At 43.4% G+C, this 25,547-nt stretch overlaps 1 protein-coding gene across 2 annotated transcripts; it reads right to left on the reverse strand.

Moving 5' to 3' along the window:
* Positions 1–4,693: 4,693 nt before the first annotated feature.
* G3BP2 (GTPase activating protein (SH3 domain) binding protein 2) lies at positions 4,694–25,035 on the reverse strand. 2 transcript variants are annotated; one of them, XM_009574513.1, is made up of 11 exons: positions 24,920–25,035; positions 19,873–19,954; positions 18,658–18,831; positions 17,674–17,764; positions 16,625–16,727; positions 15,051–15,231; positions 13,974–14,072; positions 9,364–9,466; positions 7,154–7,282; positions 6,838–6,956; positions 4,694–6,082 (listed from the first exon to the last, which is right to left on the reverse strand). In XM_009574513.1, exons 1-11 carry the CDS (start codon positions 25,012–25,014, stop codon positions 5,810–5,812), a joined length of 1,449 nt encoding a protein of 482 aa, XP_009572808.1. In that variant the 5' UTR covers positions 25,015–25,035; the 3' UTR covers positions 4,694–5,809. The 2 variants fall into 2 exon arrangements, with proteins under 2 accessions (XP_009572808.1, XP_009572809.1); XM_009574514.1 differs by lacking the exon at positions 13,974–14,072.
* Between the last annotated feature and the right edge of the window lie 512 nt (positions 25,036–25,547).

Consider the following 25,547-nt stretch of genomic DNA (forward strand, 5'->3'; position numbering starts at 1 on the left):
GCAAAGGCCACCCTGCCCGAGGGGACCGAGGAGAGGGAGGGCTGCGTTCAAAGTCCTGTGAGCCCACAGTTGCGGTACGGAGCCCCCATCCATCAGCCTGTGGCCAAGCAGCAACACCCCAGGTTTCACACGCTGCAGACACCCCTTGGCTAAGGGTGCTAGTTTCTGCATCACATTGTATTACAGAGGAACATCAGCCTTAGCCTAGACATGTTTTACATTCAGAGTTTTTATTTATTTTTTCTTTCACATGAGCACCTTGATGGATTCCGAGCACTGCTGCAGCAGCGAGTGGCCGCGGCTGCTGTGCACACCACGTCCTTCCTCCAACCTGCTTCCCACTGAGCTATTTTTCTTCCCACAACACATAAAATTTTGGGTTTTATCCTATCTCTTGGGCCATGCTCTGGAGCTTGGAGATCTTCACATCAGGTCTGGGAACCCAGGGCTTTACCCCTCCCCAGCACAGCGCTGCAGGGAGCAGATCAGCAGAGGCTGACATGTCAGGGAAAAACCAATCGCTCCTTGCTTCTCGTGGAAACGTCAGCAGCTCTCGCTGCACCTGCCGAGAGGGAAAAGCCACACGCTGCGGCCCGGTGCAGAGGTACTGCTCCCGCCCCTGCGCTGCTCTGGGAGAGGCTACGGCAGAGCTGTCGTGCTCTGCACAGGGGCTTCCCAGAGAGTCTGGTTTCTTCTCTGCTGCGGAGGGGAGCCGAGCCAGAGAGGGGACTCGGTTCTGATCACCCAAATGATCACCTTCTCCATATCCCAAATGGACGCCCAAACACCCCTCACCTCCCTCACGTGCACTCCAGCAGAGCGCACCCTCTCCGAACCTGCTGCTGGCACAACAGCTCCTACAAGTTCGTGTGCTTGGTCCACCAGGACAAACATGGTGACAACACGTTGCCCAGAGCAGCATTGCAGTTGCTGCACTTTGGGACTCGCTTGCTGTAAATGCTGCAGGGCCCAGCAGGGCTACTAAGGTCTCAACGGGGGCACAAAACCCACCAGTACTCGATGCCTTGTTTTACCAACTCTGGGTTTAATTCCTGTACCTCACATCTCAGGGGATTCGGATTTCAAGGGAAGGTCTGCAGTTAAAACTGCATTGAAATAAGGCAGCCTAGAAGAGCATCGTGTCAGCATCTGCAAAAGCTGTTCTCAACTTTAATTCACACGCAAAAATACACCCCACCCCACCCCCGGTACTTCACGCTGTTCCCGCTTGTCAGAGGGAACAGCACGTGCTGCAGACAGCGTCAGAAGCACCGTTGCCGAGATGTCTCAGCATTTCAGCTCAAGCCCAGGAGACACCAGTCAGAACACAAGCGAAAGGCACGCTGACGTGCCAAGCTGTTTTTCTTCCCCTTGCAAGGAGGACACCAAGAGGAGCTTTCCCAAGGATTATCAGGCAGCCTGCTATCGTCTTCCATCATGTCCAATAAACCCACTTTTCCAAGCTGTATTTCTCCACATGCAACGCAAACCCCCAGCAATCGCTGTGACTGCAAAAGCCTTTCTAAAATCACGCCCACAAAAATCTGTAACACTACCTTAGCGCGGGCTGTGTCTGCATGCGGTTACCGCCAAGGGAAGAGGTGAGGCCACCGCAGCACTGAACCTGTCCTTGCCTTCTGACACCCTTCAGCTGCCTCCAGGCACTTCCTCACTTTTTTATCTCCACTAAAAGCCCCCCAGCTATCACCGTGGTACGCATATGGATTGGCTTTTACCTTGCTCCATTTCACCCGCATAAAAAGAAAAAAAAAAAAGTACAGCTTGATCACTACGCATAGTCATTCACAAAGCCTAAACATCAGCTCAGGTGCTGATAAAATGTGCTCTTGGACAATTTTAAATACGTAAGGCTTCATGGCACAAGTAAAACTAGATCCTGGCCGACCTTGTTTGGTTTCAGATACCATCATCTCCGCCATCTCCTCCCCTCCTCCCCAGCCCCAGATGAGTGCGAGTTTGCAGGCCTCCACAAATATGCACCTCATAAAGCAACGTGAAGGTCCGAACGGTGCAGGCCCCAGGGGACGGCATCGAGGGCATCGTGTTTCTTCGGGGATCTTTGGCGCCAGCAGATCTCGTAGCTGTTGAGGCTGCTCCTCAAGAGCAGTTTTTGGTGACTTGGGCTTAGGGGTCTGCTACAGGATCTCGTTTTTTCATTCCAGTATTTCAACTCACACCGCTGTGTAACTTTTCAGACACCTCCCAACTGCGATTTAGCAGAAAATATTACAGCCAAGACATGCACTCGGCAGAGGACTTCAAGACACAGCCGACAGCAGCTACCAGGAACCTCACCCAGAGCAGAACAGCTCCGCGTGGATTCCATGACTCAGAACAGTTCATCTACAAGCAGCGTGCTGGCACTGGCAATGCTACCAAACACAAGAAGGGAAAAAAACAGAGATTATCTTGCAGTATGACAATCGGTTCCGCAGTATCAAGAGTAAGCGACACTAAAGTTGACAGCAAGCAACTCCAGATTTGTTTTTTTAAGACAACTCGGCTCACGTTCCTCCCAGCACCATCACAGCGTCCGCTTAAGCTGTACCCCCGAAGCCGGACGCCGCAGGCTCCAGAGCCCAGCGGGGCGCGGAGGAATCCCACCTGGGACACGTCTGAGAGGGGCTCGCGTCCTCCCTGGACCACGCACACCCCGCGGCGAGAGGAGCTGCCAGATCGAGGGGACCGACCCGCACCGAGGGTAACGCCTTGCCGGCCGCCTGTGAATGAAGAAACAGTGTCTAATTTCCTTGCCTTTTCGTTCTGGAGCCGGAGCGACCCACGCCAGGACCCCTCACAAGCCACGAGGGGACCGGGCACGGTTTCTCGGTGGCCCTGGCAGGGTTTCCGACCCTTGTGCCTTCTTAAGCCAGCGTCCCAGGAAAGGATTTGATACAGCCACGGCAAACCAGAGCTCATCGACTCGACTCAAGTCAAACCCTTCAACCAAAGTCTGCGGCACTGCGCTACTGCGGCTTCCCGCCGCCACCTGACAAGGCAGCAACAATGTTCTTAAAAAAGCATTTTCTGTATAGCAAGGGATGAAACGGTGCTCTACAGCAACCTGCATTCAAGAGAATTAGGGACATGGATAAATGCTGCAGACATCAGTAGTTTATTGGTATGTTTAGTCAAAACACATTCAGAATGGAAACTTAAAAGTAAAAATACTTTCCACCTGCAACAATTAAACTAGAATCTACTAGCATATAATGCTTGACACGTTACAGCAATAAAGATGGTAATCCACTGTCTTGTATACCTACTAAAGCCAAGATGGTCAGCCAAGTTTGTTGAAGTAGAACCGTAATGACAAAATACTCCCACCATCCACAAATCAGCAACTAACAGTAATGGTCAGTGAATCCCTTCCTTTGCTCTAAGAGGTACATTTACTATCAAGAGGGTCGAGAACACGTAAGAGTCCACAGTACAGCAGGTGAGCTATCACCATGTAAACTTCTCTGGATGACGTTCCAACGGTTGTTCACGTCACTTAAACAAGAAGCAAGCCAGCAAGCAGAATGGCTCAGTAGCTCTTTTTAATACTCCAGGTTTTGTTGTTGAGATTATTCCCAGTGCCATTTGCCATACAAATGAATTAGGTGGCAGCAAAACACCACAGCATTACAAAAGGGGAAGGAAAAAAAAAAATGCTACACAAACACACCGGTGGCAAACTGCTGACCGACGACAGCAATTTGTTCGAAGGCTTCAAACCTAAGTAGTGGTGTTGCGTGGCGAGCAGTTCAAGTACTACAGATTTCCAGGTAACAGCTGAAAATGCAAGACCTTCAACGAAAAACTGAAATATGAAAATGGAAACTGGTAGAAATGTGCCCCGGAAAAGAAGTGTATGAAAATAGTGCAAGACTTACCATCGAACACAGAAGACCTCGAGTCTGGGAGAAAACAGACAGATGCCACTTCACTTGGCCTAACGTATCAGAAAAACATGTGCAAAATCTTCCAACTTACTCAAAAACAGCAAATGATTGCATAATCCAGAGACAGATCGCTATGATGCCCTATCTGCTTTTGCTTGAAATTGCCATTATTTTATTTGAGGTCTTCCGTGCTTAGCAGCTTTAAGCGGTCCCACTTTCGCACAGACGCACACACAAACACCCCCCCCCACCCCCGCTTTTACTCCTGACGCCTCAGAGCCGGTGCTTGCTGCACGCCCCGGCACCGAGCCGAACCGTACTGTCTGCTGCAGCTGCAGTTTACGGGAATGTGCTCCAGAACGTCATCCAGAAACAGACCTCTCCACTGGAAAAACCCACCGGTCAAACTGAAGAAGAGGAGGTCTCCTTTCTATCCTTCAGTCCGGAGCCACATAAGTGTCAACTTCAGCTGAGAGCTATGTGCAAAATGAGTAAGAGTTTTTAAAAAAGCGCAACTGGAAAATGCAAATACTTAAGAGCTGCTGTTTTGTTCTCTGAAAATTGCAGTATCCTCGTTTGATAAGCTCACCCTCACAAAGGATGCTCAGTTCTACCGATCACGAGCTGGCCAAAAGCGTTCACCGTTCTTGACTGACTTCCGAAATGTATGTCCAAGAGAGATTTCAACTCTGTTTTCTTTAACTTAGACATTGATTAAAGAGAAGAGACAACCTGGAGACTACTTGGATGCCTTCTTCCTCCCTTCCCCCCCTCTGCAAAAAAACAGGCGAACTTGTTAATTGAAGAGCAAGGTGGATGATAATTTTAGCAACGTTTACTGATTGAAAGATACTGCAATTTTTTTTAATACAATTTTTCAATGATTTCCTTTAAATGCTTTGCAGCCGATTGGCTTTGCAGCACAGCTTTTCATACACTATACTGTACAAAATCACCAGCAAGACTGGAATGATGTATTCATAGAAGGCACCATCATGCTTATTACATTACCAGAGAACTCAAAATACAGTCAAGACAAATTTCACTGTACAATGCTTATCGAAGGGGAAAGGGGAAGGAGGAGTGTGTTGAGCAGCCATCCCTGTACTGAAGAGGGGCAGATAGAAAAATCTGACGTGAGCTATCAAACTCGTTGCGTACTCAGGGCTACGACTTGGAAACTCTGGGTTCTGTTTAGTTTACAGCTAAATGGATTCCTTCTGGAATAAACCTGTAGTCTTATTAAGGTTTGTGTGTGTACATATGTTGGTCACAGCAAGCAGATCAGATGCCCGCATCGTTTCACAAGCTATTCTGTCTGAATAAGAGGATGAAGGTTTTTTTTCCTCCGATGCCTCCTGCAGATGTCAATATAAATGAGTTCAGAGTACCCATTAGTGCATTTTGATGAGTGCGTAAACGCGAGTTTGTTTGGAGCCGAGTGTTCTAAGAAGGAAAAAAAAGGCAAGCTTCTCCAATTGCACAAATTGCACTATTTGTGTTTCCAACAGTAATAGGCAGAAACAGTAACACTTACACAAAATGTGCAGCAGAGGGTTTTTGACTGAAAGGACCTGAATTCTATTGGGCATGTCCTTTAGTTCACTTTTGTTGCAGATAGTTAACCGGTCTTTTTTTTTCTTTTTTTTTTTTTTCTTTTTTTTTTTTTTCCCAGTCCTCAATTCTCCAAGTCTACATTTATAAATTAACAGTGTGACTCCTGTTGTGAAACTGGGGAAAGAACGTCCACCTCAATTTAAACTGGAAACCAAAGGATGCTTTCACATCAAAGAAATGATCAGAAGGGCTGTGTCACATTCCAAAGCCAAAAAAAATTAACAAGAATGCAAACACGATGGATAATGTACCACTGCCAAGACTGTCTGCCCACAGTGGAGATTTCAGCGACGCTGTCCAGTGAAACGGCCTTCCATTTGCCCGGTTCCTCGTCCAGAGCCAAGTTTCTGTGCCATGCCACCTCTCGGAGGGGGTCCTCTTCCGTCACGGTCTCGCATCATGCCACCACCCACTATTCCACGGGGACCCCCAGGGCCTCTATCATTGCGACGAATATCCCTACGATCATCGCCTCCACCTCGGGTCTCTCTTTCACGAGCGGCTCTTGTTTTTTTCTCTTCTACGTTCAAGCGCACCTCACCCCGGAACATAATAGGCTTACAGGGAAAAGCGTTCAAGGCACACGTTAGTCACCATTTCACATAGTCCATTTACACAAGGCATATGAAAACACTGCCTTCGCTGCATGCCTCAGCCTACCTGCACTTACATGCGAAAGACAAAAATTAACTGTTAACGGTTAACTGCCTTAGCCCTAGAAGTCTACAGTAAATGGAACAGCACTTTTAAATTCATTTGGCATGCAAGGAATTAAAATGTCTTTCTCAAATAAGGGCCAGGTCACTTTTAGCCTCTTCGCTGCCGGCTTTAGCCTTTTCACTCCAGGGCTAAAGTTCCTGGAGAATTGCTCTACCAGGTCTCACTCCCACATGCTAGAAGTGAAAACTGCTGCTTTCCCCTCTCCAATTCCTCAAGTCACAACCGCAAATAACCTTGCTCCTTTTTCTCAGCCCCAACGCAGAATTCAGAAATGCATGTGATGCCCTTCAAAAGGTTACGTACTCAACTTTCAGCTTAAAAGATCTCTAAAAGTAAGTGTTGAGCTCCATGTGATGTCTATGGGCAGAGGTAAAAAACCTGAATTCCGTATGACGTGGTTTGAGGAACGCTGGCACAGCTTTTGTAAGCTACAGAACACTCCTGACAGAATGACTACGCCAAAGCTATGTTTTCCTTACAACTGTTGTTTGAATGCCAGAAACAACAGCAACGCAAACTGGGATGGCCCACAGTACGTGGGGTTTAGGGCATTCAGTCCATCCTTTGAAGGCTACTCAAAGCCAATACTTACTTTTGCAACTAAAATTCGCTGGACCGGCTCAGAATCGTCAAATACCACGAAACCAAAATTAGGCAGTTTTCCTCCCACTCCTTTAGTATTTATGCGAAGTTCTACCACATTTCCGAAGCCTAGGGAAAAAAAAAAAAAAAAAAAAGCCACGTTACCAAAAACGACAGTGCCAGCTCTACTACCCCTCCGCTTGTTCCAGATAACACCTGTAGCGTTACATCGTGTAAAAGTTCCCCTGTGCGGCCCTAAGTGAAGGTTATGTGACTTTTCAACACAGTTTCTCTTCTTAGTCTCCGCAGCCAAAATTGCTACTTACTCATGAAGAACTCTTTCAGTTCACTCTCATCGATATCATGCGGCAAGTTCCCAACGAAGAGCTGGTGGCTGTCTGGATAGCGAATTATTCGACGATTATCCGACTCATTCTGTTCCATGTCCCCTCTCCCTATTGTCAACAGAAAGAAGAAGGTAGAGCCACCGAGGTTAGAGGATGTCTGTAGATTCGGATGAACACATCTGCAAACAGCAGCAAGCGCGTTCACTCAAACAATTCTGTACATTCAGCTCTTGAGCTTATGTTTACCATGGGTGACAGAGCGGGAGGATACGATCTTCCTCTTTACGTAGTCCTGACAATTTTGTAATAATACCAAAAAGTGTTTGTTTTCTTTTCGTCTGGTTTCCCTGGATAGGTTAAATAAATCCATGTTAACTAAAACATCTGGAATACTGGGCAAGCTTGTTTAAGAGGTTCTAGTTGTATCTTAAATCGTGATACTGAAGAGGAGCTCGCTACCTATTAAAACGTACTTTTAAAAAGATTTGGATCTGAATCACCTCTTCATCAATTCCTTAGCACCGTAACAGTATCGTATTAGAAACAATGTTTGCCAGTCACCTCTTCTGGCTTTCATCTTCTACCATTCTGTCCCAAATACAAGTTCCTCATGTTCCCAAGGGTTCCTCATGTTCTCTCCAGCTCAACCGAAGTATTAGTATGCTTAGCACCATGGAAGATAAAATCTTTGCCGGTAACTCCCGATTCAATCATTACCTGCCTTGCAGTGTGACAGCAGCACACCGTTACCCCTTTTGTACCTGAAGTATTACAGTGTAGGTGTGTACCCCCTTCTCTCCTCAGCTTCCTCTACGAGCCCATTTACAGCAAGCTTGCTAGCTCGTTTGAAAGGTTTCCTTAATCAGATGAAACAGCTCGCTGACTTCCTTTGAAAATAAGACCGTAAGGCTGTAGCTCTACCATTTGGTCAACTGAGATATCAGCTTTTTCTCCCCTGCCTCTGCTACCCACCAGTGTAAGATCAGAATTAAAACACTCAGGCTCTGTTACACGTTTTCTGTATAACTTGTATTACATCCAAGAGCAGAAGAAATGCAGATTTGCAACTTGATTTAGCCACAAGTTGCAGCTTTTGCTCCCTGCTGCAGATGACACGTTAAAAATACCAAGAAATGTTAACCTGTAACAGATGTCACGGTTCTTTCTCGGTGCCTTAAATCCTTTGAGTTTCAGCGTTGTCCCCGAGCGAAGATACACTTGCATTGATCAAAGCCAAAAGCACTTTTAAGCCCAATCCGTACCACGGTTTGGTATGCACTTATTGAAAACCTTCATTAAAACCAATTTTAGCTGGAGTTGGTGGAGACGCTTACAGTCGGTGAGACTTAACCGCTTCTGCAGGCAGCGCTCTGCCAGCTCCCGCCAGCTTTACACTACCACTTCAGGATAATTGCAAATACCACCCCTCCCCTTAGAACTCGTGACTTAGGGAAGACGATGAACTGATCAACATCCTGTGACTCCGGGCCTTTGACTAAACAGCTTTCGCCCAGCGCTGCGCAGAGGTTTGCAAGCGACCAGGCTGGACAGATGAAGGCAACTCAGAAGGCTTTCACCTCTCAACACCACTTTTGACGACTGTCAAGTAACGTGCACGTTTCCTAGCCAGGCCGTCCTACAGTTTTGGATACCCTGTATGAGTAAGAAAATGCAGAGAACTGCCTGCTCAGAAACTAAGACAAACATGAGGCAGCCAAACTGAGAACAGTATTTTAGACAATTACACAATATGGAAAATAGGTATAAAATTATTAACTGACTGAGGCTGACACGGTGGGAAGGTTTTCTTCCAAAACAAAGAGCAACACCAGGTATTTAAGAGCTCTTGCTTCCAAGGTTCAGCAAAATTAGAAGACAAGGAAAAAACCACCAGATGTCCACAGCAGCTTTTCAGAACTGCATCAAGCCACATGAAAAGTACTCAAGCATATAAGCGAGTGGCCTGACTACTAAAAAACATTTCAACAAAACAGAAGCTTGGAAATAATGCCTGATCTTTGCAACAACTCATCACCAGCTTGGACTCCATATCATATTCCCCCATTTCTAGTTGAAGGCAGTAGGAACAGACAGTTCATTATCAGCCACATACAAGCCCAGGTACAGACCAGTCCCGTCAAGGAGACACCTCTCATTAACTAGCAGACACACAAGCTGATCCACGTTACCTGGTCTAGGTCCTCGGGGTGGAAAACCCGGTCTTTCCCTGGGACGCTGTTCACGTACACGAGGAGGTTGAGACTGAGCTTCGGGTTTAGTTTCAACTCGTGGCTAAAACAGGAGGAGAACATGCATTATTAAACATCGGCCCAGTAAAAATCCCCAAAACCCCAAACTCACCAAAACAAAAAAACCCCCACAACACAAGACATAAATAAGTGGCATGCACAAAACGAACTCCAGAAGATATACATCCATGTCAATGTGTTTGGGAATACATTTTTTTCCACCTCTATAAATTCCTCTGTACCAATCCAGGACTGCAGTGTTCAGTTATCTCTGCTAAAAGGTGCAAAGCAAACATCTCTCAATCAGAGCGTCTCCCCAAAACATGGCTAAGGTGAATTTTCCATGTTTGACCAGGCACTGAGACCCCAACGCTCCGTTATTCATGAATCCTTCAACCTGACTAAAAACCCCACACAGATCAAATAAAGCTTCCTCATGCCAAGCTCAAACTTCACAGATTAGGAGGTACTCCGAGATGAACACGAAGAGATGGGCAAATCACATTTTCTGTCTGAGTCCCTGAGGGATTCTTTTTCTCGAGTGCAGAACAACTATAAGGAAACTACCAAAAAGAAAGATGAGAACAAAACAAAAGCCCTCAGAAGTGTCCTAAGTATTTCTGATACAATAAAGCCACCCGAAATGACAATTTCTACAGACTACCTGCTGAGGATATTCTTCAACTTTCCTGATGTCAGGACCATGATGCTCAAAGTACACCCTTCATATTCTCAGGAACTGGAACAACTATTCTATTTTTTGCAAGCAAAAGATGCTTTTAAAGATAATTTGAGAAAAAGAGACAGAAAAATAAAAACTATTTCTACGCAGCCTGTTGCTTACTGAAGCAACTTCCAACATTTTTAAAATTCCATTTTCGGTACAACAGTCCAGCAGCTGCTGCTGTGCTGGGTTCTTATCTTAGGAAAACAAAATTATCCTTAGCAGCATAAAGAAGAACACTAGCTTCCGAGGAAGATTAAACACAAGGACGACGGCTATAGGCCCAGACTGCTGCGGAGAAGTAGTTTATGTTCAACATCTCCCTTTATTTTCCTTTGAGGGCTCAAGACAACTGACGGTTCCAGCCAGAGAGTACCCCACAGGGATAGAAAGACTGTATTTTACATGAAACGTGCAGGTATTACGCACTAAATAAATGCTTCAGCCCTCCTATCACTTGTGCTCTACCCAGCTAGGCATTAGCTTGTCCTTCCAACATTTCTAGGATCATTTTTTCCATTCCAAGAATAAGCTAGAAATATCAGCCTTCCTGTTAAATCTCTTTTCATTACATCTCCTCATGGGTCACTGGAGCTCCCCTGCCGTCTTTTACTCACACATCTTTACTGCATTATAAATGATACCTCAAAAGCGAAACTCAATACATTCAGACCCCCATTTCTTAGATACTTACGGCTATCAGGCTTAAACACTCAGTCCTTCCGCCAGCCACAGCAAAGACTTGCTAAGTCACTGATGTCCTTCTATGAAATCCCAAATAACAGTTAACTTTTACCCGCTTGCTTTGCATTTCACTGAACTTCTCGTCTATCCCACAAATACTCTCTGTCTATCCAAACAACAAACAGCTAATCTCATTAGTTGCTTTCTAATCAGTACCATCCCTCTTTACAGGGGAAGACTGCCTCAGCGCTCTCTGGCACTGCCTGAAGAGGAAAGCACTTGCGCAAAACTGTGCTCCCCCAAAACCCTGCAATTATTACCAGCATCACAAGATGCCTATTAAGGGCTGCCATATACAGCCCAAGCAGCAGCTAATTGCAACTCTAATTTCACAGAAACCACACAAAGTGGACAGGCGAAGGATTTCAACAGACAACGACTAAAGGAGCGCTCAGCCCAGGAGCCAAGTATGCCACAAACCTCAGCCTAACGGAGCTTTCAGAACAATTAAGGAAAAGGTGACAATGTCTCTTCCCTTCAGGAGCTCACATGGGGAAGGAAAGGGACCTCCTTCTGCTACGGCAACGCTACTGGCAATGACAGCAAAACCAGCCACAAGTCAGCCTTTACTCACCAACTTTGGAACTGAACACCCCCCTGAAACAGAGGAGGATGGGACAGAAAGAGCGAGGTGGCTCCAAAGACTGGTACAATTCTATTTTTTACATCTTAGAAGGCTTAAAAGTTTCTCTAGAGCGAGATGCCTGCCACAATCAAAACGCATGCATGCAAAAAACCAACTAGCCAATTAAAAAAAAGAAGAAACCACGCTTCACGTGAAACAAAAGAAAAAACCCCACATCATCTCACCGGAATTCCAGTAGCTAGGTTAGATGCATACCTCAGATAGCTACCACGCTGTCTCTGAGGTCAGTGTGGACCACACAACTTACTAAAGGCACTTATCAATCACTTCCACAAAGGCGCTATAGATTATTGAAGAGTCTAACCAGAGTCTGAACAGATTTCAGGTGGTGAGAGAATGCAGCATCTATGAACGGATCTTTCCCTGAACTCACCACTTCCAAGCCAGAAGACAAGAGTCAGGGAGGACCCTGACTGCTTCCGCCCCTCCGGCACCCCTACGACAGCTGATGTGTTAACGCAAATGGGAGGTCAGAATCTCTGAAAATGCTATAAAGAGAAGGCCTGATTTATCAGTGTAGGCAGGTTGATTTCTAATGGCCCACAAAAAGAAAAAGAGCAAGAAATGCTGACCTGTTTAACTCCACAGCTGTAAATAAACAGGAACTGAACTGGTCTATATCCAAAACAGTACGTGTGCAGTCCTTTGAGGGGTTCTGAGTTAACACTACAGAGGTTATATTTTTAACTTGATAGAAGATGGGGGAAAAACTGGAGCGATGCAGAGAAAGGAATGAGAAGGACAATTAACAGCTGCTTTGTAACATCACTGACGTGGGCTAGAACAGCATCCCAAAGGAGCCACCCACCCACTAGTGCAATCTACTGTCCTCGTTTACATGCACAGTATCTGACATTAATGGATCCAAGGGAACAGAAAAAAGCTGCTACTGATCTGTAACCCCTTGTAGAAATTTTTCAGGTGCCTTTTCTACCAGCTTTCTGTATACCATGTCTAAAAAGTGTGAAAGAAAAGGAGCTAAGAACTGACTAATTCGGTCTCCAGAAGAGCTGAGAGTTTAAATTCTTGCCGCTTTGGTATTGTTCAGAAACTTCCACACAGAATTACTTAAATATGAAGTCACAGCAAAAGTGATCTAAAAGGCAGAAAGCACGACAAGCTGCAGAGGCAACACGAAAGAGTTTAAGGGGACATCTATAAGCTATATTCTGCACTCTTGTACAGATAATTTAAAATGATTTTTGCAGTCATATTACAAAAATCCACCATCTCTACTGCAAATAAATCAAAACCAATTTTGGTTTTGCGTAAGGAAAATCTGTGCTGTACTAGAAAAAACACAGTTTTTACGGCTCAAATACCACCTAAACGCTCAAAGCCCTGCTGAAGTTGATTAAGACACACAGGCTTCCCAACTCTTTACATAGCCATTATCTGATTTCCATGACAGCCCTGTCAGACCAGAAGCAACACCATACAAGGTGTTGGTTTTTTGTTGTGGGTTTTTTTTTTTTGGTGGGGTTTTTTTTTTTGGTGGGTTGTTGTTGGGTTTTTTTTTTTTTCACATGTATTTGGCTGAAGGGCCATCCTAGACACGTTCCTCTCCGTCAGTAAAAAACGGAGAAGAAACCAGTGCAAAACCAACAGCTGCAATAACCCAGCCGCTCCACTGAAAATTGCAGTCTTTTAAAAGGGTTGGACATGAGCGACCACGACATAGAGTGCATTGGTACACAGTGTCAGTAGGAGAGGTTAAAGCACACATTTTCTATTTTGAGGATTTTTATACACACGGAGGCAGCTGAATTGAGAGTCTCGGACCATCTCACACCAGCTTGGCACGTGCGGGACACGAGCCATCACCCAGTCAAACTTTCTTTCCTCTTTCCCCTCCTCACCCAGTCAACCTAGGAATGGGAAGATAGCATTGTCCTGGCAAGGAAATGTGAATCCTTCCATTCCCCACACAGTCATAAGTTGGTACAGGGTTCTGTGATAAGTTAATTGTAAATGGATGATGAAATCCAGCGTGCTTCTGTAGACATTAGCCTTACAAAGCAATCTTGCACCTTCTCAGAAAAGGTGCTATCCCTTTTCACTACTGGGGCATTTCCGCCAGTGAAATACCTCTTTCAAACACGCTTCAGAAAACTACCATTTTGTGGGGACTTGATTTTTTGTTTCGTTTTGTTTTTTTTTCCCTTGTGAACCAAACCATATCCCATTAAGATAGGTCAAAAAAATTTCAGTCGTGATTTCCTGTTTCCACATGAACAGATTTTAACGTCACCATCACCCAAAGTTACACCTGTTACGTGTACGTGCCTTCGCTTGCGACAAGAAGGTGAGTGCATTAACATTTAAGACACAATTAATTTGTGCAATTTAAGTCAAACAAATTGATCTGTTAATTTAAAAAACTGAAGCAGTTTGCAGAAGTAATGAGACAATCCAAGGTGTTCACAGATGGGTTACCTGTGAGACTGGTGCTTTAACATGGGGTGGAATTCCAGAGGAAGAAACAGTACCACTAGGAGGCAGGTTTTTACTGGTCACTGAAGCCCAAGAGAAAGCCTGCAGGAAATGCAACAAACCTAGGCTACTAATCATGGCAAACCACTGACATTCCTACAGGGAAACTCGTCTGCTGAAAATACACTTTTGGTTCATATCCGACTATTAAATAATTGTTGTGCAAGCATTACATCGAAGATACAGAAGGATTTGCAGCTCTAGCCGTCTGTGGACTCCAACGGCGTGGAGCAAGTGTGTACCGTGCCCACTATCACTACTTGAGTGAGCCCAGTTCCCTCAGCATCCCCAGGTCACTGCTTTCCGTGATGTAACCAAACCTAGGACCGAAAACCCTGTAGTGTTAAGTGTCTTCCACACAAAGAAAGAAAGTGGATGCCAGAAGTTAGAAGTAAAAATGGAAAAGAGAAAAAGGTTCGGAAAAAAAAAACATACGGGAGACACGCTGGAGCTAGAAAATGACCTCTCTCCAGCTTTCACCGGTTCCTCCCATCTCTTTCAAACTACCTAAGTGTAACCATACCAGATGACGCACGGTGTGCTCGGTGGTTTTTAGGATTAGGCATCCTGCCTCTAAGGGAGACAGTCAATGCCCCCATATTGATTTTGAACCTATACTGCCAGCAATTTTGCACGTGTCAATGCATTATGGTTTTTTTCAAGGAAGAGCAGTGGTTCCCATTGTATGAGATTTTTGCTGGTGGTAGCTTGAGGTGTTTTCTTAACATATGTTAACTCCACATTTTAAAAGGTTTACACATGCATAAAACCACACACACACACTTTACAAGCAGAGCATTAAATTTACAATAGGTGACTTGAGCAGCACTTCAAAATAACATTCTTTCCTTTTTTAGTGAAACTTTGCATTTTTACGCGTTCAAGGTTCAAGTCTAGCTGTTCATACAGCATGATGCTGAAAAGAGGTACCAGTTTGGCCACTCAAAAAGGCTAAGTTCAAAACCAAATCTTCTGGTTTACCATCTGCACCTAGAAGCACAGATAGGACTTTTAACTAACCTTTGGTGGTTCTTGTGGTAATGAAACAGGTTCTACAGGAGGTGGTGATGGAGACTTCTCTTCTAGCTCCTCAAGGGTCTTTTCTTCTACTTCAGCTTTCAGCTCCTCGGTTTTCGTTTCAGATTCCAATTCCGGCTCAGGTTCATGAGACGATTCTTCTAGCGCCTCCTCTATCCCATTGCTACAATAATCAAACGCATTTTATGCAGCTTACCAATTGCTTTGCACTTTATGACTTTTTATAAGTTATGCTATGGTAATGGCTGCTATTAAAAAGATCATTCTGTTTCCAGTTGCTACCATACAGCACCTACATATACAATACTGTGGGAAGTTAAGCTCTACCCCTGTAGTTGCATACAAAGCCAGATTTTAAAAAAGACGTGTTTTACAATTCTCTAAAGAGAATCTGAAAATCACACAGACTTATAAACCCTTTAAAAAATAGGTGCTAAACTCAAGAACTGCTGCTCCTGAAAGAATAGAAGCACAGCGAGAGACCAATGGAAGATCAAGCTATACACCTAAATGAAGCCAATTTTGGAATGAAACCCACAGCTTATTTACAAAAATGCCATACAAGTTCCTTACCAAAGGAATTTTGTGTCTTGTTTACTGAAAATCACACGCAACTTCTTCTCTACTCTGTGTGCTCAAAATGTAAAGGATCTGAAGCTCTTCACTTCTTTCTTCGGCCACCCCAAAAGCTTACCACATTCCAAATACTTCTGCCTATGCAGCTCCTGCCACAGGTTAGCATATGCCTAAGTGACTATGTGATGAACGTTGCCTTTACAACTTCTTTCCAATTGGCACAGTAACCCAAAACCAAGACCTGACAATGCTTTTAGGCATCAAAAACTTCCTGCATTATCTTGAGCAAGAATGCCAGCAGACTCCCCTCTTCCATAAGATTTCTCATGAAAAGCACTATGTGACCAGCATTTAGCGTTATCACTGATGCACTTAACAGACATCATCTAGTGATGTCAGAAATGTTTTTTTTTTTTAACAAGGAAACCCGGAAGTCAGTTCTGGCCCTTTAAAAGGCATTCCTATGTTTCAAAAAAAGCACAGGGTTTTGGTGGTGTTTGTTTCTTTGTGTTTGTGGGGTTTTTTTGGTTGGTTGGTTGGTTTTTTAATAAAATGTATTTTTCTTATACAAAGTAGACTTTCCTCCTCAAGTGCAACCCAAATTTGAGGAGTAACATATCATTAACCACCCCTTTGTTAACCCACCTGTTCACATAAATTACATCATATCAACTCACTGTTATAAGTTTATATAACAAAGACTCCATTAAGTGTGTACATAAACACGGTTGCTACCGTTTCACCTCACATTTGAAACCAGCAGTGAAAATAACTAGCAAACATAAGAACATCCCCCACTTCCTCTCTCCATTCAAGAAGCAATGTTTCAAAATAATATAACGTTAACATAACACAGATCTGTATCAAGTTAAGTGTAGTTTCCTAAGCTGCCTGTTAAATCACATCCAGAATCCAAAGCCAAAGCAATTCTGAGGCTTTTATGGAAAAAGCAACTTTATATAATAAAATGGACTTCTTACGTTACAGGATGGTTTTCATAGTAAGCACTGCTTGCATTGTCTTGCACAGGTTCAGGTGACGGTTGTCTTTCCTCCTGCTCCTCTTCCACCTCTTCCTCAGACTCTGACACAAAAAGAAAAACTTGCTTAAACATCTCTGCAAGCATACACAAGCCGCACTTAAAAATAAAAGCATATTAAACTAGTAGTAATCAAAATAAAGCTTCATCAGCAAAATAAGGCAAAATTAGCTGAAGGAAAAGATAGAAGACCGTTCCGCTCATTCAAGAGACTTTGTTTTTTTACTATTTTCACAAAAAAGGAGTAACTAGAGACATACTGCTGCTAGGAAGTTCTGGGAAAAGGGTTCGAGGATCTTTTAAAGCAGCAGATGCTTTTCATATGGTGGCAGTAAAAGAGAAAGATCGCGCTATTAGCTCATAAATCTCGGTACCGAAAACTAAGAAGATTAACCTCAAATACAAGGATGATTGCCTAAGATGCTTTGTTCTGAGATGAAAAAATTCCAGACATTATCGAGTGAACGCATGTACATACGTTCTGGCTGTACTCTGATTTGCTTTGCCTCAGTGAACAGAGGAGGAAAAAACCACCCACGTCAAGTTCAGCCCTTGAGTAGAAATGAATTCCTGAATGTGATGATGATACGAAAGTGAACTACATGTCCTATTTGAAAAGCCAATTAGATTTTTTCTTCAAATCACTTCACCTAAAAATTCAACTGATCAGAGAAATTAAGTCTACCTGATGAAACTAGCGGCAGCAAAAGTACTATTGCTGCTTATTTCCATTCTCCGCCTAGCCTCACCCACCCTGAGCCAGTTCAGCCCTTCCAGGAACAAGGTACTACTGTACGACCGTCATTTTACAGAATGTTTTGGACCAGCAGATAGTTCCAGTAACATAACCTGTACCCCCCAAATTACTATGCTCCACGAGAATGCAATATAGTTTGCGTCTTTCCATCTCCTCTAGGCACTTCTGAAAGCTCTGCATAGACGCTAGAGGAACAAGAACGAGACAAACTCTACATGTACACTTCTTCTCACCTTCATCAAGTTCTCCTTCTGAATCCCCGAATACTTCATCTTCATATCTGAAGATATCATTATGGACATAGAACTTGTTTGGAACAGAACCCTGTAAAAAAGCAACATGCATTTTTTTGAATATACGGCATATCAGCAGTCAACAACAAGGATGGATTAGAGATACAAGCTTTGGGGTACACATGAACATTTTGGAGTAGGACTATTTCACTAAAGCCATCTTCCAAGTGGTACCTCTTCTCCAAGCAAACAATTGAATGGTAACTTCCGCCCAACTGAAAAAGGAAGTTTCAAGCAGAAAAAAAACCAATTTTGCTAAGGCACGGCAATCACAGGTTCTAACTAAACATAAAGTCCCTCAGTTTCATCAAGGAATTTCAATTTTCCCTATTACAATAAAAAAACAAAATGAACTTTCACGGGGTGACTGTATGCTTATAGCATTGCATAGGGAAACAACGAAGAAATTCAACAAGACTCTAAAACGTTAATCACCAATCACACAATACCTTGTGATGAAGTGGGGGGAACGAAGTAGGAATTACACAAGACACCCTTTACCATTACACAGCTCTGCTCTCGCCAAAAGCTAAATTTGAGCAGTAACTTGCACAGCATCAACCCATACTCACACTTGCCAACAGACTTGAAGAAAGTACAGAACTACACTAGAGACCTGATCTGCAGAGCTGAACGTTTTTTTTTTTATTTACTTGAGCCAATGGCAGCTCCCAAATGCAAGCTCCAATTTGCTTGGTATTACTGCTCCGATACTTCAAGTCTAAGAAAATATATAAAACAGCTCAGGACGGGTCCAATACACTCGCTTCTCTGCACTCACATACTGTGACACATGTAGCGATAGCCTCCCGGCCAAGCGCTAAAAGCCAAATTGTATTTTTGCCCCAATGTAACAAATTGTAGCTACAGATCAGGTTTCCATCATCATTATTTGAAGTTAAACACAATCTTACATATACTTACTTCTGGAGCAAGCACAAAAGTCTGCATGAACTTTCTCATCGGCTGCCCGTTGTTTGACAGCTCTCCCATTACTTGCACAACCACCCCATCACTCAGAGTAGCATGAGCATCCACATGACGAATCTTGGTGTGGCATTCGCTGAACTGTAATGACATCACTTTCTTGTGTATCTCCTAGAAACAGAGAGTTACATTTTAGCTACACTGAGTTTTGTACAGAGCTTTATACCTTTTAAATACCTGAGTCTGAACTAACACAAAAAAGCCCCCCACTGAAGCTCAAAAGGTAAATACAGGAACCAAGAAGTGTCTGACCCTGAGAACAGCCTACCTGAGCTCATCTAACTTTTATTGTGAAGTTTTCCACCAGGGTTCAAGTACTTCTCAGAGTAGCCAAATAGCATACAACTTGCTATCCATTTTTTCCACCTGTATTACAACATACGACCAACTTTAAGGCTTTAATTTTTTAAAGGGCCTGCGAGAGAGAAGGATTTAGCTTGTGTTTAAAAAAACCAAAACACCACCCCCCAAACAAAAAAACCCAAGCCTCTACGCATCCACAAAGTACCCAAACGTCACAGGAGGGGATAACATCTGCGCTGCCACGATTTTTGTGCTGCCAAATGAGGTTCTGCCGGCAAAAGGGGAAGAAACCAAACCTGCCCTGGGCTAAAAGCCACATTGCTCAAAGATGTGCCTACCACGTGAACAGATGTCCCTACGTGACAGGCATGATTCTGATAAAGAGCTACAACCAAAGTGAAAACGTGTGTTTCCTGGACTTACTTCACTTCTTGAAAAGTTATCTTCCACTTTAAGAAAACTCCACTCACAGAAGAATTTGGTAACACACAGAATTCCACGTAACTCACAAAGATCAAAGTCCCCTTCCCAAGGAACCACTTCTATAAGATACATAAATAGCACAAGTCTAACAGGACCTCTTGATTTTGTTTCCCATCCTAAATATGTTTTCTGCAGTCCAGCTGCAAAGCTGACGAATCAAACAAAACCCACAGTAAAAGCAGCAACAATCAAACAGAAAAATTAAAGCCAACAAATTCCTGTCTGCCTCTGAATCAGTATCAGGCAGTATCACAATACATTATTTACCAGATAAGAAAGTCAAAGTAATTGGTAGAGAAAAAGACTCATTTATACAAGTAAGTTCTGAACATTAATGAGGACTACAGGACGGATTTTGATACGCACAGCTTGACCATACACTGCTTCTTGCGGTTTCCCACTGGCATCCAGTCCTCCATGGACATAAGAAGAATTCCTGCCATAAAACCTGCAAGCGAAAAGATGTAAAGGTCATAGCAGTGAAAAAATAGAACCAAATCCAACAAGTATTTTAGCTGAAAGTTGTAGAGCTCAATGCATCAGGAATTTCAGCACAAACAGCAATTCAAGATGTATTTTCCACTTCCGAGGCTCCAAGAATACAGGAACAAACAAGCTTAATAGTCAGTATTCCAGTTCGCCCAAGATATGTAGCAAGCTCCTAAATCAACCTCAACCTTTCACTTGCTTCCTTTAGGCAAGGTGGCCATTTTGGCTTGAAGGTTCCCCAACATCAAAATCATCCGCCTGCGTTAAAGCCGCGCTACCCAGCCAAGGCGTTAGCCTAGGGAGGAACAACCCGCCCACCTCTCCTCTGAACCCCCGTTCTCTTCAAAGCTTTGGGCAGCAGCGAGGGATTCTGCCTTGGATTCAGACTGTGCAGACAACTCATTTGACCAGCCAACCCACCTCCCCATCTCTGCTGTCTCTCTGCTGTATGTGGCTGTTATTTCACACCTCAGCTTTCGCAGAAGCCATGGCCAAAGAGCTCATTACAAACCTCTAAAGTATTAGAAAAGACCAGACTCCTGTTAGGCACCACAGCCGAACACAAAGCACCCAGAAGAAATGCTGTCTGAAATCAAGTGTAAAAATGCGGCAAATGAAAGAAGGCCAAACAAAACTGCATCTTACTGCTGCCACACCAAGGGATAAATCCGGTACTAGATGTGGCCCAAAAGCAGCATTCTCTCTATGCTTCTTACAGTTAGGCAGTGAACAGTATTTCATTTGCATTAATTGCATCATTGTGTACCACTGAATCACCACTTATAGCAGCCTCCACTGCATAACTTTTGACACAAAACTCATATTCCATATTTATGCTACCCAACAAGTAGCAGTTGTGGTTTTGGTCTTGTAAACAGCACAAACCTCTGGACCGCTCCAAGAAAAACAAACCCTAACACCCTTTCTTGAACCAGCTTCCGGATTGGATTTCAAAAGCTCGTATTTTTTATATGTAATATACGTACACTTGCTTCCAATATTTTTCTTACATTTTAGAGATCTTTTTGCGCTTTCATTCTACTTCCAAATTTTTAGCTTCGAACAGTCTAAGTTTTGTTTTGGATTTTTACTGCCAACTTATAAAGCATATGAATGCTTAATATTTTCTGTACATTTAAATTAATAGATCAGACAAAACCATCGTATCACACCTTTTTTTATTTGGAAGCGTGCTTTGCCTTGGGAGCGACTGCCATGAGGTCTGAATGCTAACACTTTAAAATACCATTATTATCCACCCTTGTGGTGTATATATGAAACAAAATTTCCATTCGGTACTTCTATAAACTCACCGTCACACAGATTAGCAAGGATACAGAACATTTCTCTCCAGTTTAACAAGCCAGTGCAGACCATCAGTCTTAAGATACAGAATTAAACACCAGAACTTCCACATTTGCCATTTCTTGGTTTATCCTACTAAAGCCAGAAACTCTTTCCAGTTCTACTTTCCTAAAAATACCAACCAAGATTTTAACTCCCGTGACTAGGTCCAGAAAACAGTCCGGGAAATATTTACATTGTTTTCTTTGGTACCAACTGCATAACCATGATTTTGAGCGTGGTCCAGCACTTCCTAACAGCAAGGAAAAACAGAAGTCCAGCTGAAGCAGTGTGCAAGCAGATCGGAAAACATCTTTTCACTCTCTAAATTCCAAAGTAAGCCCTCTGACAGTCAGCGTATCTTACTAAGCGCTTTCACAGGGGGACCAAGAATTTTAACTTGCTCTTAAGGAACGGTTCAAACTCTCTGGCAGGCAGAAAACCTAACAAGTGGGAACTGCAGATCAGGAAAGGAGTAAACGTTAAGTCCCCGGTTATATGGAATTACAGATTTTCACTTAAGGGGCCAATAAAGCCATATAAATTCACCTAAAGCGTAACAGGCATGCAAACTACACTGAGTAACACCGATTTTAGAGGGCAAACCGATCTCTGCTTACCCATAACCCCTGGATAAGCTTTGGATAATGACTAGCGACAGGACACTCGGTGCTCTTCTCAAGCTTTTAGCAGGACAAAACAATAACTTGAACGCTGGCTGTCCAAACTCCCTTACCGCTGCAAGAAGGAGCACATCAGGAAGCCATGAAAATCAAAATCTTTCTGTGGCAGTGAGCAAGTTTTTGTTCAGACTAACAGCAAGAGAAAGAGGGAAGATAAGATGCCCTCTCAGAAGAACATCAGTCATAAACAAGGTGGGGCCAAAGAACAGAACCGCAAATGCCCTCCGTATCTGAGCCTGACTAGAAAAAAGTAGCCACCTCCGCAGCCCAAAAAAAGGGACAGCAGTGGCAGAGACTAAAACTGGCTAGAAGACATTTCACACAAGCAGCTCAGGAATCAGCTATGATTCAACCAAACCAGATCAAAACCTCTAGGACACTTCTGTGCAGAGATATTTAAGAGAAATTTCACAAATGCTATTGTTAGTGACACTTCTGCCACCTTTCAACTGGACAGAGAACATTCGTGAGCACAGAGTATCACCTGCACCAGGAAAGCTTGCCTCGTAAGTCTCTATCCAGCTCCCCAGACCTCAGCAGGGCCATTCCAGGAGACAGTTAACTGACCGGTCATCGACAGCCCCTCCGCTTTATAGAAGAAGAAAAATTCTGTAACATTCTTGACTAGAGCCCTCGATGAAAACACAATTCCGGCAAGAAGGTAAACTCTACGGACAATTGCCCGTTCCCACTCAACGTAGCACGCATACAGCATAATTTGGAAAGCTGCATTGCAGAGTTGTTCGAGTAAAGCTTGAGATTTAGAGGGGCGGGAGTAATACCTAGTACTTCCTATAAAGCACCAAAGTTGTCATCAACAGGCTAAATGTCTCTGCAGACACCATTTTTCCTCACACCCACCCTTCTGCCAATTTCACGTCACCCCAGTCTGGAAACACCAGTCTACATCCCAAATGTGCCAGGAACACCAGCTCCGTAATGCTCCCATAGCATGAGTTAGTATTGAGGCAAAGGAAGTAATGTTGCCATACTAAGGGAAAGCAGGAGGGAAGGCAAACCTGGAACGGCTGGCTGCTCTTCTTTGACTAAAGCAGTTAGGGAGGAAAAACATACCGACAGTATTTTGCTTCTTAAACCAAAACACACGCTCCCCCTCCAAATCCCGCCAAGGTTACAGTCACTATCATTACAGGTAAACGCTCTTACGAGCAAAATCAAAGACTATTTTCAACACCAAGTTTGAGGCAGGCGTGACTTACCCCAATACACAGTTTAACTGCCATTGAAAATAAATGTTACAAGAGGAAAAAGCAATCTCACTGTAGAACCGATACAATTCTCCCTCTGCCTTTGGTATTAAGCTGTGAAGCATGGCCTAATCATCCCTTATAAACTCTTCTCTGTCTCTTTGTTTATGCAAACAATTTCTGGGTTTCAGAGCAAAATGACAGCACACTTGACAAGAAACTTGTCTTACTAACTCGGGCTTTTTTATCATTCAAAAATGACCCTGCACTTCCAATATCAGGATTTCCATTGCACCGTGTGCTCACAACATAACTGTTGCCTTGAAAAACTGGTATAGTCACACCCTTTCAAGTCTCTTAAAAATTTCAACTGCTTGACCTTTACAGGCAATGGATAGTTATGGATATCGACAAGATGCTAACTGCTGACAGACCTGCCTAAGAGGTGCTTCTGAAGCTAACTCCAAGGCATGAGTTCCTTTCCCAGGCCACCTGGGGAAAACACCCAGGCATGATACGTAGCTAGGGAACGCAGTTCTTGGGTCAGAGCGAGCTGTCAGTTTGTATATCAGGTATCGATGTGTTACATGGACATACTTGTCCAGTTGTCGATCTGATCTGACTCATTTGTTGAAGTTTTGAGGGCGAGGAAAAATTCTGCCGTTGCTAAAAATCCTGCTTTTAACTTCTGTTAGATTGCTAAACATAGATTAGGAAAGCCTGCAATACACTGCTCAGACACCTTAAAAATAGATTTCAACACAGAAAACAGCATGGCTCCACAGCGGTTAAGTGATTTAAATAAAAACGATACCATTCAATTTCCCTACCTCAAAGTTACAGATGAAAAGAGGCATTATTCAAAAGACTGAATTCTTCAGTAAGGCATCTGAGAGCTCTAACTTGTGCTCAATCAAACAGTCCAATTTTTCACCATCAACCTTACGTCAGGTTCTGAGACAAGACCAAACCAAGCAGCGACTGCTTTTTTTCTTTTTATATGCTGGCTAAGCTACTTTCACTTTTATTTATTACAAGTCCATGATGCTCAAAGTCCAAATGTCGATACGCAAAATCTTAAGTGACAAGCTGTATGTAGCCAATCAAAACCAGAAAAAGAAGGAAGAAAAAAAAAGGGGAAAAAAAAAACAGAAGGAAGAAGCCCATTCAGAGTACCATTTAAATAGCGGACACAGGTAAAAAAAACCTCCTGTATTTTCCACCTACCTTGTCCAGGCCACGACATTTATACTTAAATCTCCAATCACAATCTGGATAAAAACTTCTCAGAGGCAATGCAAAATATGGTATCCTGAAATAATTAGCATGCTTGTCTTAGGTACTAAATGCAAGTGCTTCCTCTGCCATTTTCTTTCCTTTTCTTTTCTGTCTTTTTAGAAAAGTATTTCTAGAATATGTCCACGTTACCATTTTATCAGCTGATAAGCAGCTCACTTTCCCACACAGGAAATACCCTGATAACATGCCATACATCCATATGTATCCATCCATCAGACTTGGTTCTAGAGCCTAAGGAGTTTTCAGTAAGGTGAAATAGTTTTCCAAGAGCCCAAAAGTTAGCCAGGTCCGTTTTCTCCTATACTCAGAAATCAACGTTCATCTGATTTATAATGAACAGTACATACTTTTGTTCAAAAACATTAGTCACTTTGTGTGTGAAAGCGTTACCTGTGCAAGAAGTCAGGAGCTTTATTTAGCAGAGTGTAGTACTGTCTCACGAACTCCCGCCCTACGAGCAGGGGACTTGGCTTCTCCATCACCATTTCTTTGGTACACAGTGTCAAATGCTGTAATTTAAAATATTCATGTTAGTTTGAAGACAGCCCTATACATCACACCTTCCCCATAAAAGGTTGAGCATAATAATATTAGAATTGAAACCATCATGTGAACAGGAACTTAATTCACACAGAACTACTCCGCCAATTCAGGACACCCTCCCCCACCTCCTCTGAGTAAATAAACAGATTTCAGTCAATTCATGCATTACTTTGACAAAGAGGGAACAGTGGGAACAAAGTCCCTTGCAGAACAGGTGCTTTTTAAAAAAAAGCAACCAAACAAAAAAGCCCCAAAAACCAAACAAAAACCCTGTTAAAAACATCCAGCACCATTTATTTAACCCTTTGGCAATAAACTGATGAACAATTAAAAATCCAAGTTCAACGGCACCGCAAAACAAACGGGAATACACCTTCTTAAGTCAGCTGGAAACATTCCTTTATCTCAAAGCACATCTGCTTCAAAAGGCTGCTGTCACATATGTAACACAAAGATGGTAGCACCAAGATTCCGA

The sequence above is a fragment of the Fulmarus glacialis genome, unplaced genomic scaffold (assembly GCF_000690835.1).
Source record: "Fulmarus glacialis isolate BGI_N327 unplaced genomic scaffold, ASM69083v1 scaffold41643, whole genome shotgun sequence".
NCBI lineage: Eukaryota > Metazoa > Chordata > Aves > Procellariiformes > Procellariidae > Fulmarus > Fulmarus glacialis.

Excerpts from the sequence above, each read along its gene's own strand:
- G3BP2 (XM_009574513.1), bottom strand. The coding sequence starts at position 25,014 with ATGGTGATGGAGAAGCCAAGTCCCCTGCTCGTAGGGCGGGAGTTCGTG. Across the intron at positions 19,955-24,919 it reads GCTCCTGACTTCTTGCACAG|GTTTTATGGCAGGAATTCTT; the intron begins GTAACGCTTTCA and ends TTTCGCTTGCAG. Across the intron at positions 7,283-9,363 it reads ACCCCGAGGACCTAGACCAG|GGAGAGGGGACATGGAACAG; the intron begins GTAACGTGGATC and ends TGTTGACAATAG.